General features: G+C 40.2%; 1 protein-coding gene across 2 annotated transcripts in view; it reads right to left on the bottom strand.

Annotated features, from left to right (window-relative positions):
- Window positions 1–20,172, bottom strand: part of patl1 (PAT1 homolog 1, processing body mRNA decay factor) — a 51,847-nt gene that overhangs the window by 30,742 nt on the left and 933 nt on the right. The window contains exons 2-8 of one of the 2 annotated variants that reach the window (XM_061274072.1): window positions 18,547–18,655; window positions 14,867–15,091; window positions 9,776–10,015; window positions 9,548–9,621; window positions 6,371–6,451; window positions 1,876–2,073; window positions 598–699 (exon numbers count right to left, since the gene is read on the bottom strand). In XM_061274072.1, coding sequence (XP_061130056.1) covers window positions 598–699; window positions 1,876–2,073; window positions 6,371–6,451; window positions 9,548–9,621; window positions 9,776–10,015; window positions 14,867–15,091; window positions 18,547–18,655 — 1,029 coding nt within the window. The remainder of the gene's footprint in view (window positions 1–597; window positions 700–1,875; window positions 2,074–6,370; window positions 6,452–9,547; window positions 9,622–9,775; window positions 10,016–14,866; window positions 15,092–18,546; window positions 18,656–20,172) is intronic. The other variant, XM_061274073.1, reaches the window with a different exon arrangement.

Raw genomic sequence — 20,172 nt, 5'->3', positions numbered from 1 at the left:
ATACAAAACATGTTTTCAGTTATTTCACCTTTTTTTTGTTAAGTATGCACATCCGCATGTGTTATTCAAGGTTTTGATGCCTTCAGTCAGAATCTACACGTATATAGTCCTGAAATAAGAATGCATTGAATGAGCATCGAATGAAACCTTTGGCCTGTACTGTATGTAATCAGATTGAATTTGAAAACCAATTATTTTGGGATTATTTATCAAATTGCTAAAATAACGATCAATCAATTGCTTTACGGTTTCTCCTGAGAAGTTTCTCAATAGATTTGCGCTTATGTCGAAAGTGGTTATTTTTGGTCTGAAAAAGTTGGAAATCTGCCGATCGGAAGAAAATCTTCATCTCTGTCATCAATATCGCAGTTGTGTAATATGAATTAAATAGCAAAATCTATCCAGTTTTATCCATCTCAGAAGGTGGCCATTTTGCCACATACTGCCAACTGAAAATGACATAAATGATTGACCGTATCGAAAGATACTTGAAATAGAGTGATTCACACTGATGCAAAAGGTAAAATTAGATGATGTAACACAAAAGCAGTGTGTGGCATTGATACCCATCAAAGAAGGTAGGGAAAAAAAACTCACAGCGAAATTGAGCAGAGTGTTGGGTGACAAACGTTCAGGGAAAGGAGGAGGGTATCTGTGCTGGATTGGGGCTCTCACATGAACTGCTGTAGGATGATGAATCTTCATACACACAAACAAAGAAACAAACAGAAGAAGAAAACAGTTTTAGTGTGGATAAAACAGAGTAGCTACTAGTGGTGCAACGGAACCTCTTGATCGGTGATCTGTAACGGATCACCAATCAGGGTTTGGGTAGCACATGGTCAGCAAATTGGTTGGTGAAAAAAAATCTGTTCGCCTGAAGGAAACATTAGCAGTACAGAGAGCAGAGGAACTTGAAAACTCTTGTGGATCATGCAAGTCAGGTATCACCAAATGTGGTGCCCGCAGCCCCCAAAGGACCACTTCAATAGCTCACGGGCCTGTTCGCTGACCAGTGACATGCATCTATTTTTTTTTTTGGTATGTTAACTGTTCTGAAAAATGGCTCCTCCTGCCAGTAATCTGCGTTATTTTTGTTGTTGCTATTCTTATTGAAACACACTTGTAATGGTCTAAATGTGGAGATGGCAATTATTCTCTATTTTTACACTAGTGAAGGTCAAAGGTCAGCATTGTAGCACATGCCCAAATCATAGAATTAGTAGGGGAAAAAACAGTGGGTGAAATAATGACCAGAAGATTTACTGCCGAATAATTTGAGCAAAATTGTGACTTATTCATCACGAGATACCATCACATGACTGCTTTTTGTTTTAAATAGGCTGCAAACCAGTGATGCTTCAATTAGCCCTAATTCAGACAGCTGAAACGTTGGCAATAAATTCCTCTGCTAGAGTGCCTTAGCTTCTCCTATGCTTTTAATTCACTATTTTTTGGCCATCAAGCTTGAAAAGCACCTGTTAAGCGTTGACATGACTACGCATTCAACGTTTTTGATCCACAGTAGCACTTTCATCCTCCTCCCTTTTTTTCTTCAAATATTTTTTTGCTGATCTGAAAAACTGTCAGAATTGTGACTCAAATCCGTGATTCGGTCTGAACTGTGAGTTTTTTTTATTCGTTGCACCTGTAGTAGCTATTAGCAGGATTGCAAAAAGCTTCTTGTAATCTTGATAAATGGCCAACAGTAACATCTGAATTCTGACATGACTTAGCCAATTTCTGTAAATAAAGGTTTTAGTTAGCTCATACATGTAGTCTTGTCTGTTTCTAAAACAAAATCTTCTGTAAAGAAACTCAAACAAGCAAGAAAAAAAAGAAATGTATCCCTGGAAGCTGTGATCTGCTTTGTACCTGATGATTTAAGGCGTGACTTATTGGTTGCTTCGGCGGAGTTCCAATGGGCACTGCCCTGACTGGAGGGGAGCCAATCACAGGAGAAGAGGAGCGTGGAGGTGGAACCCTTTCTGACAGATCCCGTCCATCGTTCCTCCCCTGAGATGGACGTTTTGGAAGTCCCACCTCTTTTATTATTGACATTAATGGACTGTCCTGAAGAGCCATCCAAAAACAAGCATGGGGTATTAAAACAACAATGTAATTAATCTCATAACACATAAAAAATGTGCCAGATTACGGTAATTTCCGGACTATAAACCGCTATTTTTTGTTCAAGTTTTGAACCCTGCGGCTTGTCGTCCGGTGCGGCGTATCTATGGATTTTTCGTGATTTTTGTGATGACTTTATCACTTTTATACACTCGTATAAAGGCTGTGGCCCGCTGTTGTGCGAGGGATATGTGACACGGTCACTGGAGAGAAGAGTGGTGTGTTAATCGCATGTCCTATCCGCCAGGCAAATAATGCCATGTAATTGACACATAGAAGAGACAAAACAAGATCAAGTAGTGATTTGTTCGAATTCTGAATCTATTTTTCCCATTACAAATAATGGAAAAAAATGTAATCCGTTCCAAGACTAAAAAAAAAACACTTTTTTTAAGGTCATCAAAGAGATGTCTCGCTTTGCCACAAATGGCGTCCCTCGCTAACACTATCCTCCACTAACTGTTGCTCGTTTATGAAAATTAGCAACAGTTTCTCCACTTCTTCCAATACTTGTGGCCTTTGTTTGCTAAGCACAGTCGATCCTTTAGCAACATCACTTGCTTGAAGAGCGTCTTTGTGTTTTAGGATGGTGCTTATCGTTGATTTTGCCATGAAAAACTCCTTAGCTAACTCGGACACACGCACACCAGATTCATATTTTGCTATTCTTTCTTAAACTCAACGGTTTTGCGCACTACTTTCCTCTTTTCACCATCAGCAGCTTTACTGCTCCCACTTGCTTTCTTTAATACAATCCTCAAAGTAACAAAAATACAATAACAACGAACGGAGTCAGTCAGCATCCGGGCCGCGCGGTCGGGTTTTCTCGGCTCATCTTGCGAGGTTCGACCTCCAAATCTTTGTTCGACATCGGAAGCAAAAAAATTTCGAATTTTTCGTTCGAACTCCAATTTGTTCGAGAACTGGAACGCTCAAAAACCAAGGTTCTGCTGTATACATTTTTATAACAAGGTACAAGTGTACATACTGTAAATATGTTTTTAGAACTCTTATTATTATAACAATGTTTTTATAAAAAGGTACAAGTGTGCGCACTGCAATTGTGTGGACACTCCTTGCCTTCTGCTGGCTGCTCAATTTAGAAGTTTTAGTTTGACTTTTAAATTTTTTTTTAATTTGGAAAAAATATCCGCGATGTAGTGACACCGGGATAAACGAGCCGCGATGTAGCGAGGGATTACTGTATGTGTGTGTGTGTGTGTATATATATATATATATATATATATATATATATATATACACCGTAATTTTCGGACTATAAATTGCACCGGAGTTTAAGTCGCACCAGCCATAAAAAGCCCAAAAAAGTGAAAAAAAACATGTATATGTATATAAGTCGCTCTAGAGTATAAGTCGCCCCCCCCACCCAAACTATGAAAAAAAACGCGACTTATAGTCCGAAAATTACGGTACATATACACAGTCCCTTGCGAAAGTATTCGGCCCCCTTGAACCTTTCAACATTTCGCCACATTTCAGGCTTCAAACATAAAGATATAAAATTTTAATTTTTTGTCAAGAATCAACAACAAGTGGGACACAATCGTGAAGTGGAACGAAATTTATTGGATGATTTAAACTTTAACAAATAAAAAACGGAAAAGTGGGGCGTGCAATATTATTCGGCCCCTTTACTTGTCCTAAATGACTGATGATGATAAATAGAATGCACTTGTGTGTAATCAAGTATCCGTATAAATCCACCTGCTCTTTGATAGCCTCCGAGATACTGTTGTGGAGAAGTATAAAGCCGGATTTGGATACAAAAAGATTTCCCAAGCTTTAAACATCTCAAGGAGCACCGTGCAAGCAATTATATTGAAATGGAAGGAGTATCAGACCACTGCAAATCTACCAAGACCCGGCCGTCCCTCCAAACTTTCATCTCAAACAAAGAGAAGACTGATCAAAGATGCAGCCAAGAGGCCCATGATCACTCTGGATGAACTGCAGATAACTACAGCTGAGGTGGGAGAGTCTGTCCATAGGACAGGTCAGTCGTGCACTGCACAAATCTGGAGTGGCAAGAAGAAAGCCATTTCTCAAAGATATCCATAAAAAGTCTCGTTTAAAGTTTGCCACAAGCCACCTGGGAGACACACCAAACGTGTGGAAGAAGGTGCTCTGGTCAGATGAAACCAAAATCGAACTTTTTGGCCACAATGCAAAACGATATGTTTGGCGTAAAAGCAACACAGCTCATCAGCCTGAACACACCATCCCCACTGTCAAACATGGTGGTGGCAGCATCATGGTTTGGGCCTGCTTTTCTTCAGCAGGGACAGGGAAGATGGCTAAAATTGATGGGAAGATGGATGGAGCCAAATACAGGACCATTCTGGAAGAAAACCTGTTGGAGTCTGCAAAAGACCTGAGACTGGGACGGAGATTTCTCTTCCAACAGGACAATGATCCAAAACATAAAGCCAAATCTACAATGGAATGGTTCACAAATAGATTTATCCAGGTGATAGAATGGCCAAGTCAAAGTCCAGACCTGAATCCAATCGAGAATCTGTGGAAAGAGCTGAAGACTGCTGTTCACAAACGCTCTCCATCCAACCTCACTGAGCTTGAGCTGTTTTGCAAGGAAGAATGGGCAAGAATTCCAGTCTCTCGATGTGCAAAACTGATGAGACATACCCCAAGCGACTTGCAGCTGTAATTGCAGCAAAAGGTGGCGCTACAAAGTATTAGCGCAAGGGGGCCGAATAATATTGCACGCCCCACTCTTCAGTTTTTTATTTGTTAAAAAGTTTAAATTATCCAATACATTTTGTTCCACTTCACGATTGTGTCCCACTTGTTGTTGATTCTTGCCCAAAAATTAAACTTTTATATCAGTGACGTGCGTGAGGTTCATGACTGGGGAGGCACTGACAATAAATTTACTTTGCTATCCAAGCTCTACAGTGACTACTTAACATTGGATCAAAGTGTCATTTCTTCAGTGTTGTCCCATGACAAGATATAATTAAAACATTGCAGAAATGAGAGGGGTGTACTCACTTTTGTGAGATACTGTATATTGGCAGTGTTCAGGTTTCAAAAGGCCACGTAGATATTAAATCGGGATATTCAAATGTGGGAGTAACTCGCGCATGTTAACAGGTTACACCGAACGTTTCCAAAACCAGAATTTTGATCTTTACCAACATTTTGACTTAATGTAAATGAAGTCAATAGCAACTACTCTAAATTGTCCCAATGTTAAAGTGTAAATAACAAAGTACATACTAAATAGAAAATCACATTAATTATCATTATGTTGTAAATCTGTAATTTGCAGTTAATGTGTTCTACTTTGCCAAAATCCTCCACAAGGGTTTGAATGGACCACTGGACGGGCTGGTTTTGGCTTGCTGTACGTTTGACACCCCTCCTTTTGAAAGTTAAATTAAAATTTACATTTTGTATCAGAGCGGTCAAGCTTTTTCCTACAAAGGTTCTCCCATAGGAATGTCTCCAATGTTCCAATTGCGACCCGTTAGTGTTTCTTAACCATACACCAAAAGTAAGGGCCTACATCCATTTCTCTTTGCTGTTGATAAAGAAGTAAAAGCTAAAACAATAATTAAAAAAAAAAAAAGTTCCGACATTGTAACATGGCTTCATTACCGTATTTTCCGCACTATTAGGCGCACCGCAAATTCCCATGAGCCTCAGCTCGCAATCTCCCATGAGCCTCAGCGAAGTGTAAACAATCGCGTTACTCAAACGATCTCCTATAAAATGATCAGAACTGACTAAAGTTCGATCTAACACATTGGTACAGCTTACCTATGTTTTCCTTCCATATCAATCCATAAATTTACTCGAAACATTAACGGAGCAGCCTATTTTGAAAGGAAATAGCCTCGCGGGTACAACAGCTATTCGGTGGCGACCCCTGACTACAGTTGCCGTAATGTTGGGAAGCGATGCGACCTTGTAATATACTAGTCGTACTAAAACGTACTGAAACATTTTGGCAGAGCACTGTGTACAACCAGTATGGATCAACAAATTCATCAATTTATCCATATATAAGGCGCTCTGCATTATAAGGCGCACTGTGTTTTTTTTAGTAAAATGTAAGTTTTTAGGTGCGCCTAATAGTGCGGAAAATACGGTAATTTTCAATTCCATACGATACACAAAATTCTTAGTGGTCAAAAATCTGTCTTCTAAAATCTGTATAATAATAATGAAAAGAAGTAGAAAAAAAAAAATCACTCACCTCCATGTGTGTAACTAATCCAGGGCTAACACTGACTGGTCCAAACCCCATACTGTTCTCCCAGATATTGCGTGAGTTCATCTTAGAGCGATGAGGGGGAAATGAATAAATATGACCATCACCATATAGACAGCTTAAACAAATAAACAAGCTGCTGCAAGGACATATTTGTATACTGTATATTAAAGACTCACATGGCTGACCCGGTAGTTATGTATTGTTTTCTGCTCTTGAGCTTTAAACAGTGTGTAGCAAGGTAAAACAAGTTTTAAATAAAGTTTAAAATGACAGAAGAGCAATAAATTTGTATATTCATAATTTGATGGCGGTGTTAGCAACATAATTTTGAAATAAGGATGTCTCGATTATTGGAGCCAATGACGTGATTTTGAGCTGATCTGGTATTGCTTGACAAGATGAGTTTCATTTATTTTCTGAACATTTAAAGGGTACAAACTACAAAGCCACACAATAGTTTATTTAAGCAATGTACCATATTGGCCCGAATATAAGACGGTATTTTTTTGCATTGAAATAAGACTGAAAAAGTGGGGGTCGTCTTACATTCGGGGTCTACACATTATACCCATTCACAAGGATAGATGGCGGCAGATATCTTTAAAGCGAATGCTGAACTTAACTCCCCAGGCCAAAGCGAACCCGTCACGAAGAAGAAAACGAAAAATAGCGGTAGGACGAAGAAAATAAAAAAATAGCGGTAAGAAAGAAAAGAGAAGAAAATAAGAGAAGAGATAACAGAAAATGTGAGGACAGTGACACTGTCCACAGCGAGGCAGAGGATGTTTGTGAGGAGTAATGTTCTGACATGACAGATGTCAGCTACTCTCAAGTTTAAACCAGTTTGCATTATTTTATTGCAATGTTTTTCCTTATTCAGATTGTTTCAAGACTACAGTTAGTTAGACTTCACTTTGATGGTTAATGCAGTTATTGCGATTTTGTTGTTTTATCACAGTAGATTGGTTTATTTACATTTCAAAAACCAGAAGCCATTCATTTACAAATGTGATTGCACTTTAGTTTACATATTTAAATGTTCAGATATTAAGATGTGATACAGTTTTTGCATGATTTGAATGAGGCAAAATAACATGCTTTTTCTCTCGAATATTTGTTTCAGATGTACTGTAATTACCGTAATTTTCGGACTATAAGTCGCGTTTTTTTTCCATAGTTTGGGCGGGGGGCGACTTATACTCAGGAGCGACTTGTGTTTTTTTTTCACAGATTTTTACTTGATCATTAACACATCACTTACAAGTATAGTTGACCACTTCACATGTTATTTTTAGTATAGTTGATCACTTCACATGCTTTGATATCTTTATCTTGAACATATTCAAAACATGAAAAATAGAGAGAAAAAAATCAAATAAAGTAATTAACACTTTAAAGCGCCATATCCTCTGGACATGTCCTCTGTCACCAGGATGACATAAAGGACGACAAATTTGATCGATGGATTTAATGATTTGGAGTGACACAAATGGTTTGATAATATTGTTGTTCATGTGATAGTTATTTAAAATATAGTTTATATATTGTTGTATGGGCCTGTGGAATAATTTGAACTGCGGCGTGGCACACGGCATTGTTGACAAAGGACAATTGATAAAAGACGAGAAATTTGATCGATGGATTTAATGATTTGGAGTGACACAAATGGTTTGGTAATATTGTTGTTTATGTGATAGTTATTTAAAATATAGTTTATATATCGTTGTATGGGCCTGTGGAATAATTTGAACTGCGGCGTGGCACACGGCATTGTTGACAAAGAACGATCGATGGATTTAATGAATTGGAGTGACACAGATGGTTTTATAAACGTGTTATTTATGTAATAGTTTTTTTAAATAAATGAATGTTACGTCAGGCCCGTTCTCAGCTCCTCGTTTGTGTTTGTCACGTTAGCATACCGTATCGTTTAGCCTGTTGTTGCTCGTTCATGTCTGTTCTTGGTGTTAGATTTTGTCGAATAAATTGCCCCCCATGATGCGACTTATACTCCGGAGCGACGTATAGTCCAAAAATTACGGTATTTTGTGTCTAAAAAATTAAATTTAGTGTTCAAAAAGTCTTTTTTCAAACTTGAGTCTGGAAAAAGAGGGGGTCGTCTTATAATCAGGGTTGTCTTATATTTGGGCCAATACGGTAATTAGTGACAGTCACACACAAACGTCTCCTCCGCTACGCACAGATCTGATGCTGACAAAAATAGAGTGGTGTGTTTGCCTCGATAGGTTGTTTGGCGAGAGAGGCGAGCCGAAAGATACCGCTAAATAAGTCTGCCTTGTCTGATATAACGAAGCATCTTGACTAAATGGTATCGTCAAAATTGAGAGTTGCACCTGTGTATAGGTTTTTCCCTCTCTCATCATCTTTTTAACCAAACCCTTTTAACTGTTCTTCTGAACAATGTCTTGATCGTCCCAAAGCACGGTCACCGGATGCTGGTTCCATCTTTTAATAGACACCTGAATCGCAAAATCGTCAAATTGACTGAATGTCATAGACTACTCTTCTTGTGAGCATCCGTTCTCTACTTTTCCTTACTTATAGTGCAATTTCACAGCCTTACGAGAGTACATATTGTGAATGGTCTTGTTTGTGAGAATCTACTAGTAAGTTGTAACAATAAAAAACACACTCAAAACCTGGATTAATCTTTGTAGTTACATAGCACTACTATTACTCTGAACACTACTGCATTTGTTGCCTTGACTACTATTCTTTCATCTGCTTCCAATTTTTTTTCTTTTGACGGTTGGCAAACACTTGGTACAGTAGTCATTTTCTTTAGCATGCTATGACGGTGACACCGGCAGTAATTCATGACTACTACTACTCAATTTTGTCTTGTATCTTTTGACAATTGGCAAATGACAATTCTAGATGTAATTTTAATAAACATAATTTGGACCCGAATGTCACAGACCAGCCAAAATTTGCAGAAAAGTGTGATGTATAGTTGAAGCTGAAGCAATCGTTTTAAGTAATGTTCTGGCAGTATGTTACCCAAATAAAACATGTTTTCTTTGCTTAATCACACACTCATGCATGCAGGCGAATCACTGTTCCATATTTGGCAAGTAAGTGTAGATCTTCACTGAGCCACAACAATTTGCCTAATAATGAGTACAATTGAAAACTAACCTGGCCAATGGAACCTGGTGCAGAACGAAGTAAATGTTGCTGCTGTTGGTAGGTGAGCATTGGTGGAGTATGGCCTGGAGTGGTGCAAGAAAATATTTCAGTCAAGCAGGTCATAGAATGAAACTACATTTCACAAGACTAACATTGTACCACGTTCCATACATTCAATTGTCATGTGTGACAATGGTGTTGAGAACACACACTTGTATGATTGTTTTTACTTCTCACCTGAGGTGGAGGACCCAGGAGGCTGTTGATGCTGATGGGGCTGTTGGTGGGGATGAGGTGAATGTGAAATGGGGGAAGGTTGGTGCAGAACCCTGGGCCTCAAGTCATGGCCCAACCTTTGGTTTTTGATAAAAACAGGCCTCTCTGCTGATCCGACTCCAGCAATAGCAGGGTCAGCTTCCAGGACAAGTCTTGCCAATGACTCAGCCAAGTGACCTTCCTTTCTTCCATCTTCCACATCTGGTAGCAAATGGCAACAATAATATGCAGGGTTTGGGTCCAGCGTATTGCTCACACACGGTGCTTCAAAAAATATTCATATCTCTTTAACTCAGTGCTTCTCAAATAGTGGGGCGCGTGTGACCCTGGGGAACAGGCTTTTTTTTTGGCAGTACTTGAATAAAGTGTAATTGCGCATCTACTACAGCAGGCGGCATTGGCGCTCTATTGTTACTTCTGTCACGTTTGCGACAGTGCAACATTTTACGACTTACAAGACAAGTTAGGATAGTCACGGTGGGGAGGGGGGGGCGCGAATAGTTTTCTTCTTGCTAGGGGGGGGCGTAACAGAAAATAATTGAGAAGCACTGCTTTAACTTCATCACATTTGTGACCTCACAATCACAAACCTAAATGTATTTTGTTGAGATTGCATGTGACAGACTAACTCAAAGAAGCAAATTGTGAAGTGAAGCAAAAATGACATGGTGTGTGCATTTGTATTCGGTACCCTGTACTCGGAGAGCTCCAGACATACTCCAGTGCAGTTGATTTCCTCCGGAAGTCACTTATCAATTTTTACACAACTTTTCTGTTTGTCTTCATAGCTGCTAAGTTTAATATACGTAGATTCTGATTTTTAATTAGCTTTTATTTTTAAATGTAGTTTTAAGGGAGGGTAATGCGATCCAACATTGGCACTTATGTGGTAGGACTGTATTAAAAATTATGTCAGTATCGCAATTCTCCGCTGGAAAGAAAAAAATCAGAAGAGATTTAACGGTATTTTGGAGCAGAGTGGCGTGGACTTACTGATGTCCACTTTTTTGTGCAGAATCTGCTTGATTTGACATAGCCTGATGTCACAGAAGGAAGGGATCACAATTTCCCCGTTGGAAATCATTGTACAGACTATCGCTTAAATGTCCAAAAACAGCTATGGATTGGCACCAAAATTGGCAAACATTTCTACTTATGACTACTTCAACATTTTAAAAGGATAGCCTCTCCATGGCTGATTTAAGAGAAATGAGCAGCCTCTCTGCAGCTGAAGTGCACCGTCATGCCTGTCTTCCTTTCCTTTCACCAGTCACCAACATAAGCAAATATGACACGTTCTGAGAAATTGGTAAGGGTTCATTTGACTTATTTCAATTTCAAATTCAATTTCAATTGAATATATAAAGACATATGAACAATTCAGCTTACATTAAGCCTCTCAAAATTGGATATAGACAGGCTTGACAAGACACTTCAGCTGCAGAGAGGCTGCTCATTTCATCAACCAAGACATGGAGGGGAGGGTGCTTGGCCCAATGTATGGGTAAAATAAATGCTAACTTCTTTCATTTTCCTGGTAAAAAAAAAAGGAATAGTGAAAAGTTAGTTCTTCACTTTTGTGTTTGGCGCTCGGCCGGGTGGCTGTCCAGGGACGGACGGTGGATGGGGCTCGAACATGGCTTTTACGCACGCCCGGTCCTACTCTACGGAGCTCTCTTTCACCTCCGTGGATGGAAGTCGGGGGCCGGCGCTCGGCCGGGTGGCTGTCCGGGGACGGTGGATGGGGCTCGGACATGACTTTTACGCACACGCGGTCCTATTCTATGGAGCTCTTTTCCACCTCCGTGGCTAGAAGTGCCACCTCCGGGGATGGAAGTCCACGCCGCCACACACCTGGAAGTCCACGCCGATGCTTGGGGCCGTGTGGTGGTGAACTATTTATGTTATAGCTATTTGCAGAGATGGGGACTCAAGTCACTGTGACTTGGGCTCGAGTCGACTCGAGTCGCTGTTTTGATGACTTGTGACTTGATTTGACAAAAAATGAAAAAAACTTGAGACTCGACTTGGACTTGGAAGTTAAAGACTCGGGACTTGACTTGAGACACGATGACTTGAATGACTTCAGTGTTATTTAGTTTATGTTTTCAGTTTGAATATATAATTAATAATACATTTAAAAAAATAATATCGATAACACGGTAGGAGGGCAGGCTGAGAATGGCGTTGTCATGATTGGATTCCTACCCTGTCAATCAATCAGTCGTGCCCTCTCTACCTACCTAACGTGTTTATTGGAGAATCACGCCCCTTTATATCAGACAAGCGCAAACATGTCAGCGAGAGTGGTACCGCGAGTAAACACCTTCGGCTATCGCAATTACTTTTATGACGGCAAAAGACGGACAGCACAGTGCGAGATATGCAACAAAAACATTTCGGACAGCCAGACGACAACTTCAAACTTTGTCCGTCATCTGAAGAGCCATTCTGCCAAGTAAGTGCTTTTCATTTATCTAAATAGGTGTGTGTATATATAGCTTTAATGCAATGAATCTGATGATGAAACTGAATTAAGTAAATATGACTTAATATGGAGCAAGTTAATAAATAAAAACTACAGTTAACTTGACTTGGACTTGACTTGATATATTTGACCTATTTAAGGAATTGACTTGGACTTGACTTGACCTATTTAAGGACTTGACTTGGACTTGACTTGACCTATTTAAGGACTTGACTTGCCCAAGAAAAAAATGACTTGCGACTTACTTGAAACTTGAAGGTTGAGACTTACTTGAGACTTGCACATGTGTGACTTGGTCCCATCTCTGGTTATTTGATATATTTTATTTCGTATAGCAACTTGTATATGTTTTTATCGTTACAGTTCAGTACTTGTTGGCTCGTTGAACTCTTGTTTTGTTAAATAAAGAGACGTTTACCAAACCCACGTCTTTCCTTGTACTTTGTTAACGCTATAATATGGTTATATACTAGATCCGTGGAATAACGACGAGGCTGACGTCAAGGCGCACACGCGGCGTTGTTGACAAAGGACGAGGAATTTGATCGATGGATTTAATGATTTTGAGTGACACAGATGGTTTGATAATATTGTTGTTTATATGATAGTTATTTAACATATACTTGATATATCGTTATATGGGTCTGTGGAATATTTAGACATCAGCGGCGCGGCGCATACGTGGCATCGTTTCCATAAAGGACGATCGATGAATTGGAGTGTTATTTATGTAATAGTTATTTGAATAACTCTGAATGTTACGTCAGGCCCGTTCTCAGCTCTTCGTTTGTGTTTATGTCACGTTAGCATACCTATCGTTTAGCCCAATGGTTCCCAAACTTTTGCAGGCTGGCGCCCCCTTGGCTCCCCAGTGAATTCCTCTCTTTCTCATTTTGCTACTGATTTTTCTTGTTGAAAGTTTTATTCTGAAAGACTGATGCAATGCACGTTCTTAAACTTTTGGGGTCCAGGAGGAAATTTTCCTCATCATCCTTTTGCCAATTAAGCAGAAGCCGTACATGCCAGAGGAATTTGAAAACCAGGTTGACTAGGGTTGCGGTATGCATCCACTAGCCATTAACTAATGAGCCCTCGGTAAACAATCGCGTTTCTCAAACGATCTCCTATAAAATGATTGGAACTGACTAAAGTTCGATCTAACGCATTGGTACTACTTACCTATGTTTCCCTTCCATATCGATCCGTAGATTTACTCGAAACATTAACAGAGCAGCTTATTTTGACATGAAATAGCCTCGCGCGTATAGCAGCTATCGTTATAGCATTAGCTATCCGCAATTTCCTATGAGCCTCAGCTCGCAATCTCCCATGAGCCTCAGCAAAGTGTAAACAATCGCGTTTCTCAAACGATCTCCTATAAAATGATCAGAACTGACTAAAGTTCGATCTAACGCATTGGTACTACTTACCTATGTTTCCCTTCCATATCGATCCGTAGATTTACTCGAAACATTAACAGAGCAGCCTATTTTGACATGAAATAGCCTCGCGCGTATAGCAGCTATCGTTATAGCATTAGCCATCCGCAATTTCCCATGAGCCTCAGCTCGCAATCTCCCATGAGCCTCAGCAAAGTGTAAACAATCGCGTTTCTCAAACGATCTCCTATAAAATGATCAGAAGTGACTAAAGTTCGATCTAACGCATTGGTACTGCTTACCTATGTTTCCCTTCCATATCGATCCGTAGATTTACTCGAAACATTGACAGCGCAGCCTATTTTGACATGAAATAGCCTCGCACGTATAGCAGCTATCGTTATAGCATTAGCCGTCCGCAAAATCCCATGAGCCTCAGCTCGCAATCTCCGATGAGCCTCAACAAAGTGTAAACAATCGCGTTTCTCAAACGATCTCCTATAAAATGATCGGAACTGACTAAAGTTCGATCTAACGCATTGGTACTACTTACCTATGTTTCCCTTCCATATCGATTTACTCGAAACATTAACGGAGCAGCCTATTTTGAAATGAAATAGCCTCGCGGGTACAACAGCTATTCGGTGACGCCCCCTGACTACAGTTACCGTAATGTTGGGAAGCGATGCAACCTTGTAATTTACTAGTCGTACTAAAACATTTTGGCAGAGCACTGTGTACAACCAGTATGGATCAACAAATTCATCAATTGATCCATACATAAGGCGCACCGGACTATAAGGCGCACTGTCGACTTTTGATAAAAATTTAGGTTTTTAGGTGCGCCTTATAGGGCGGAAAATACGGTAGGCATTTTACGAAAGATAAAATTATTGGGTCATTTCAGACTTCATGGGTGAGCAAGCACTCCAGAGATGAAGAAGCAATTAAAAACAATTAAATATCCATAATTTGTCTCCTTTATGGTCAATTATAATACAATCCATTTCAAGGTTCAAAAAGTTATATTTGTTGATTAATGTCTTCAAACTTTACATTTAAAAATAAGATTTATAGATCAATTTGAGATTTTGTCTAAATTAACAGATTAAGGTGTGCGCTTATTTCTACAGAGGTTTTCTTTTTGACCATTTGAGTGCATATGTTTCCTTTGTTATCACTAACCTGGTTGGTGTATACCAGAGGAAGAGGAGTGTTGGGGTAAAGAGAAGGGTGAGTGATAGGGAAAATGGCCCGCTGCAGATGTGACATGGGTGGACGATGAATCTTCCTCAGCTGCTCCTGAATTTGATTCCTTTTTCACGCTCACTCCAATTCCAAGCCCCTCTCCGAGTTCATCTCGCTCATCAAGCTCAGCAAGGCGTTTATGTTCCTCTTGCCAATCATCATCTGGAAGAAGAAAGTAGTCAAATTAGTTGTTTGTTCACAGACACTCCTTTTGCAAAAATAAAATTATTACCGTAATTTTCTGACTAAAAGTCGCACCGGAGTATAAGTCGCACCAGCCATAAAATGCCCAAAAAAGCGAAAAAAAAAACATATATAAGTCGCTCCGGAGTATAAGTCGCATTTTGGGGGGCAATTTATTCGACAAAATCCAACACCAAGAACAGTCATGAACGAGCAACAACAGGCTAAACGATAGCTATGCTAACGTGACATAAACACAAACTAAGAGCTGAGAACGGCCCTGACGTAAAATTCAGAGTTATTCAAAAAACTATTACATAAATAACACGTTAATAAAACCATCTGCGTCACTCCAAATCATTAAATCCATCAATCGTCCTTTGTCAACAATGCGTGCGCGCCGCTGACGGCTCTTGCACTTCAAAATATTCCACAGGCCCATATAACGATATATAAATTATATATCAAACAACTATTATATAAGCAATAATGTTATCAAACCATCTGTGCACTCTAAATCATTAAATCCATTGATCAAATTCCTCGTCCTTTGTCAACATCGCCGCGCGTGCGCCCTGACGTCAGCTTCGCCTTCTTCTACTACTACTTTGGGATTTGGTGTCACTTGAAATTCAAATTACAGTAATCCCTTGCTACATTGCGGTTCGTTTATCGCGGTTTCCCTTTTTCTTTTTTTTTTGAAAATTTTTGAAAAAAAAAAACATAAGTCGCTCCTGAGTATAAGTCGCCCCCCCCCACCCAAACTATGAAAAAAAAAAAAAAACGCGACTTATAGTCCGAAAATTACGGTATTTGTAAATATTACCATAATTTACAGAAATTCTTATTTGTAAATTACCATAATTTACGGACGACAAAGAACACTTGGTCAGTTAGTCCAGCTCATCCCGGGTGAGCCCAAGGCATTCCCAGGCCCTCTGAGAGACATAATTTCTCCAGCGTGTCCTGGGTCATCCCTGGGGTCTCCTCCACTAAACCTCACCAGGGAGGCACCCAGGAGACATTCTAATCAGAGGCCAGCTCATCTGGTGCCTCTCAATATGGAGGAGCAGCGGTGAGACTCTGAGTCCCTCCAGGATGACTGAGCTTCTCACCCTATCTCTAAGGGAAAGCCCGCACACCCTGAGGAGGAAACCGATTTCGCCGTTCTTTCAGTCACAACCCATAGCTCATCAGCATAGGTGAGAGTAGATCAATCGGTAAATCAAGTCCACTACAGCATTACACCAAACGCTGCAGTGATCAGCCTGCCGATCTCCTGCTCCAGCTTTGAGAAGCCAACAGCACCGTATCATCTGATAAATGCCCAAATGTGATCCTGAGGTCGCCAAACAAAACCCCCTCAAGACCTCGGATGCGCCTTGCTATTCTGTTCATAAAAGTTATGAGCATAATCGGTGACAACGGGGAGCCTTGATGGAGTTCAGCCCTCACCAGAAACAAATCCAAACTTACTGTTGGAAATGTGGACCAAGTCCACGAAACACATGTAGACTGGTTGGGCAAACTCCCATGCTGAAGGTGTAGGGCTGGTCCACTGTTCCACGGCCAGGACAAAAGCTCCTCATGAATCTGAGATTCGACCTTCCGACAGAACCTCCTCTCCAGCACCCCTAAATAAACCTTACCGGGGAGGCTGAGGAGTGTGATTAAACTGTAGTTGGAACAAAGCCCACCGTCTGCCAATCTAGAGACACTGTCCTCTATGTACAAGTGATGATGTTTGCATGTGGCCAATCTTGGTAAAATATTTCATCATCAACGCCTCCAACGCAACTACCGTTTTTTTCCGTGTATAGTGCGCAAAATTTTACTAATTTATTGTCCTAAAATCGGGGGTGCGCATTATACATGGGTACAAAAAAAAAAAAAAAAAAATTTTTTTTAATTTTTTTTTTTTTTTTTTTTTTAAGTCCCAATGATCGTCACACACGCAGGGAGGCAATGGGTCCCATTTTTATAGTCTTTGGTATGGTCTTAACTAGGCTGGATGTAATTTTTTTGTTGGCGTTGATTTCTCCGACTGCCCATAAACGCACCACCGCGCTCCGTGCGCATGGAGCGTGTTTGAAGTGAACAGCAGAGAAGAAAGGAACAAGGCAAAGTGTTGTGAAATAAAATATTACCTGTAATACGGATTTAGGTAGAGAACTGAACTCTCGCTCTTTATATAGCTGACGTGTCTTGCTCATCCGTTCTGTAATGGCGGCCTCCGTATGATATCCGGTTTGCGTGTGTGCGAGAGCGAGAGAGAGCGAGAGAGAGAGCGCGCGAGAGAACGCTCAACCGTAGCGCGCCGCCGACCGCCCAACTGCACCGGGCTGGTCGATTATTGTGACAGAGCCGTCGCTGAAATTTAGAAGATATTTTTAAAGTCCTGATGTACTTTCTAAAATTTAAGTGGACCTCAGTGCGCACTGCGCAGGGAGCTTAATTTGGTGCGGTCGCGCAACCGCAGCGCGCCGGGCGCTCACTGTAGCATTGCTTAAAGAGCGCCTTTGTGTTTTAGGATGAACAGCAGAGACCAAAGGAACAAGGCAAAGTGTTGTGAAATAAAATATTACCTGTAATACGCATTTTGTTATTTGCTGATTGAAACTGCTAATTAAACTGTGAATTGAAACTAATAGGAAGAAAACAACTCTCGCTCTTTATATAGCTGACGTGTCTTGCGCATCCGTTCTGTGCATTTTATTTCACAACACTTTGCCTTGTTCCTTTCTTCTCTGCTGTTCACTTCAAACACGCTCCATGCGACCGCAATGCTCTCGTATCAGACGCTTGCTCGATCACCTGCTCGTTTGCTGTCCCGTGCGCGCACGAAGCGCGGTGGTGCGTTTATGGGCAGTCGGAGAAATCAACGCCAACAAAAAAATTACATCCAGCCTAGTTAAGACCATACCAAAGACTATAAAAATGGGACCCATTGCCTCCCTGCGTGTGTGACGATCATTGGGACTTAAAAAAAAAAAAAAAAAAAAAAAAAAAAATTTTTTTTAAAAAGAATTCATAAAAATTGGGTGCGTATTATACATGGGTACAAGCTTTTTTCCAGCATCAGCATGCCATTTTTAGGGGTGCGTACTATACATGGGGGCGCACTATACACGGAAAAAAACGGTAAGCTGATATGAAGAGGGTGGAATTGGACAGTCGAACTGTGACGTGTTTGCCAATTTCACTGGTCGGATATGAAAAGACTTTGTGTGAATCGATTGATGGCATGAAGCCATCGATCCATCCATTTTTCAACCGCTTTTATTCACAAGAGTAGTTAGTCGGTAAAATATTATGATCACATTTGAAGCTGCAAGGACCAAAGCATTGGAAAAAATGTAGTGGTAGATAATCCGGAAAGTATGGGACATTTTCAGGAGATGTCACCAACTGATATACAACACAGCATAACTAACCTATAGCCCCAGCCCCAAAGGTGTCATCATTAAACTGGTCAATTTCATCTTCGTCTTCTTCTACTAGTCCGTCATCTTCTTCCTCCAACGTACAGTCTTCATCCAGGGACTGGAATATAAAATAAGATAAAATATGAAGAAATTGCAATTACATTTTGAAAAGACGTTTGAAACTGAAAATTTGGTGTAAAATGGTTGGATGTTATACTTTTAGAAAAATATCTCAATATGCAGGTTGTGCACCGCACAGACACCGGTGGACGAATGCAAGGACACTGTAATTAATTCTGTTCTAGCAGAATTACCCACAGTTTCCTTTTTGAAAGAACAGCGAGAGGTGCCCTGTCCCTTTTTAGTTGGTAAAGATGCCAAGGACAATATTATCATTGTTTAAATTTAGGTGCATCCCAGTGCCAGATTAGCATTGACTACAGGGTGCTCCAGTCCCACTCACACAAGGCTGTATATGAAGCCTTCTACCTAAAAATAAAGAAACGACAACACAAATGCAATTTGAGTTTAAAGCATAGGATATGAGGCCCGTCAATAGATAACGGCTGTTTTTTTCCTCCCCAATGAACAATCGGACGGTTTAAGATTTGGATGACTGAAAGTTGACCAAGACTTTTGGGGGTTGACTACAGCCCTAATCACTACACAGCAACACGATTTTGGCAGCAAGATATTTAAACTGTATGCGTGTGTATCTGCAGGGCTCGAAGCTTATTTTTTGCCCAAGTTGCCCTCGGGCAAGTTGGAGAAAATTTTACTTGCCCGAAACAAAATTTTACTTGCCCGAATTTTTTTGGAGTGGATTTTTACTTGCCCGACACATTTTTGCAATAAAAAAGACAACACTATAAGTTTTGCCTTCATATGCCTTCGTATCCGCCAACCGGAAACAAGCTCTGCTGGTGCGCAGGCGCAGAAGAGCCAGGGACGGGTGAGAGAGCATGCATTTAATTACGAAGCGCTTTGCCGTTATCAATGTATTGCAGACTTACACGAGAAACTAACCGCTCCCTAGAAAACAAAATGTCGGACCAGAAGCGGCAGAAGTTGCGAGAAATTATGCACAAAATCGTCTTTTTACAGCTTGAAAACATGGTATTATGGCAGGGCAAGTTCGGGCAAGTGAGGAAAAAATTCTACTTGCCCGTCTGCCATCGCTACTTGCCCCGGGCAATCGGGCAATCGTTAGTTTCGAGCCCTGATCTGTGTAAGGAATTTTGACCAGAAGTGGAAAATGAGAAGACAGATTAAGCTGAAAAGTATTTCTGGAAAATGGAAAGACAGATGAAGCTGAAAAGTATCACTTTAAGGTGTTACTCAACACTGCGTTTTTAATTTGTCTCCGAAACAAAACTGATTTGGTCTTTTTTTTTTTTAATATTTCATGTGTTTTTTAAGCATTATGTTTATTAGAACAACGACCATAATTGCAAATTTTGCTAATTGTCTGTAATTGCAATATATTTCAAATCATGTTAAGATGTTAATAACACTATGTTGTCACTGCATTAGACATACAGCGCCACTAAAAAGCATAATTATTCCAAGATGCACATATTTATTTATAACAGAAAAGCACAATAACAAAAATGTATGCTTTTCTTTTCAAGGCTC

Source organism: Syngnathus typhle, linkage group LG3 (genome assembly GCF_033458585.1).
Source record: "Syngnathus typhle isolate RoL2023-S1 ecotype Sweden linkage group LG3, RoL_Styp_1.0, whole genome shotgun sequence".
Taxonomy (NCBI): Eukaryota; Metazoa; Chordata; class Actinopteri; order Syngnathiformes; family Syngnathidae; genus Syngnathus; species Syngnathus typhle.
This window is presented reverse-complemented; position numbering and strand designations above follow the sequence as displayed.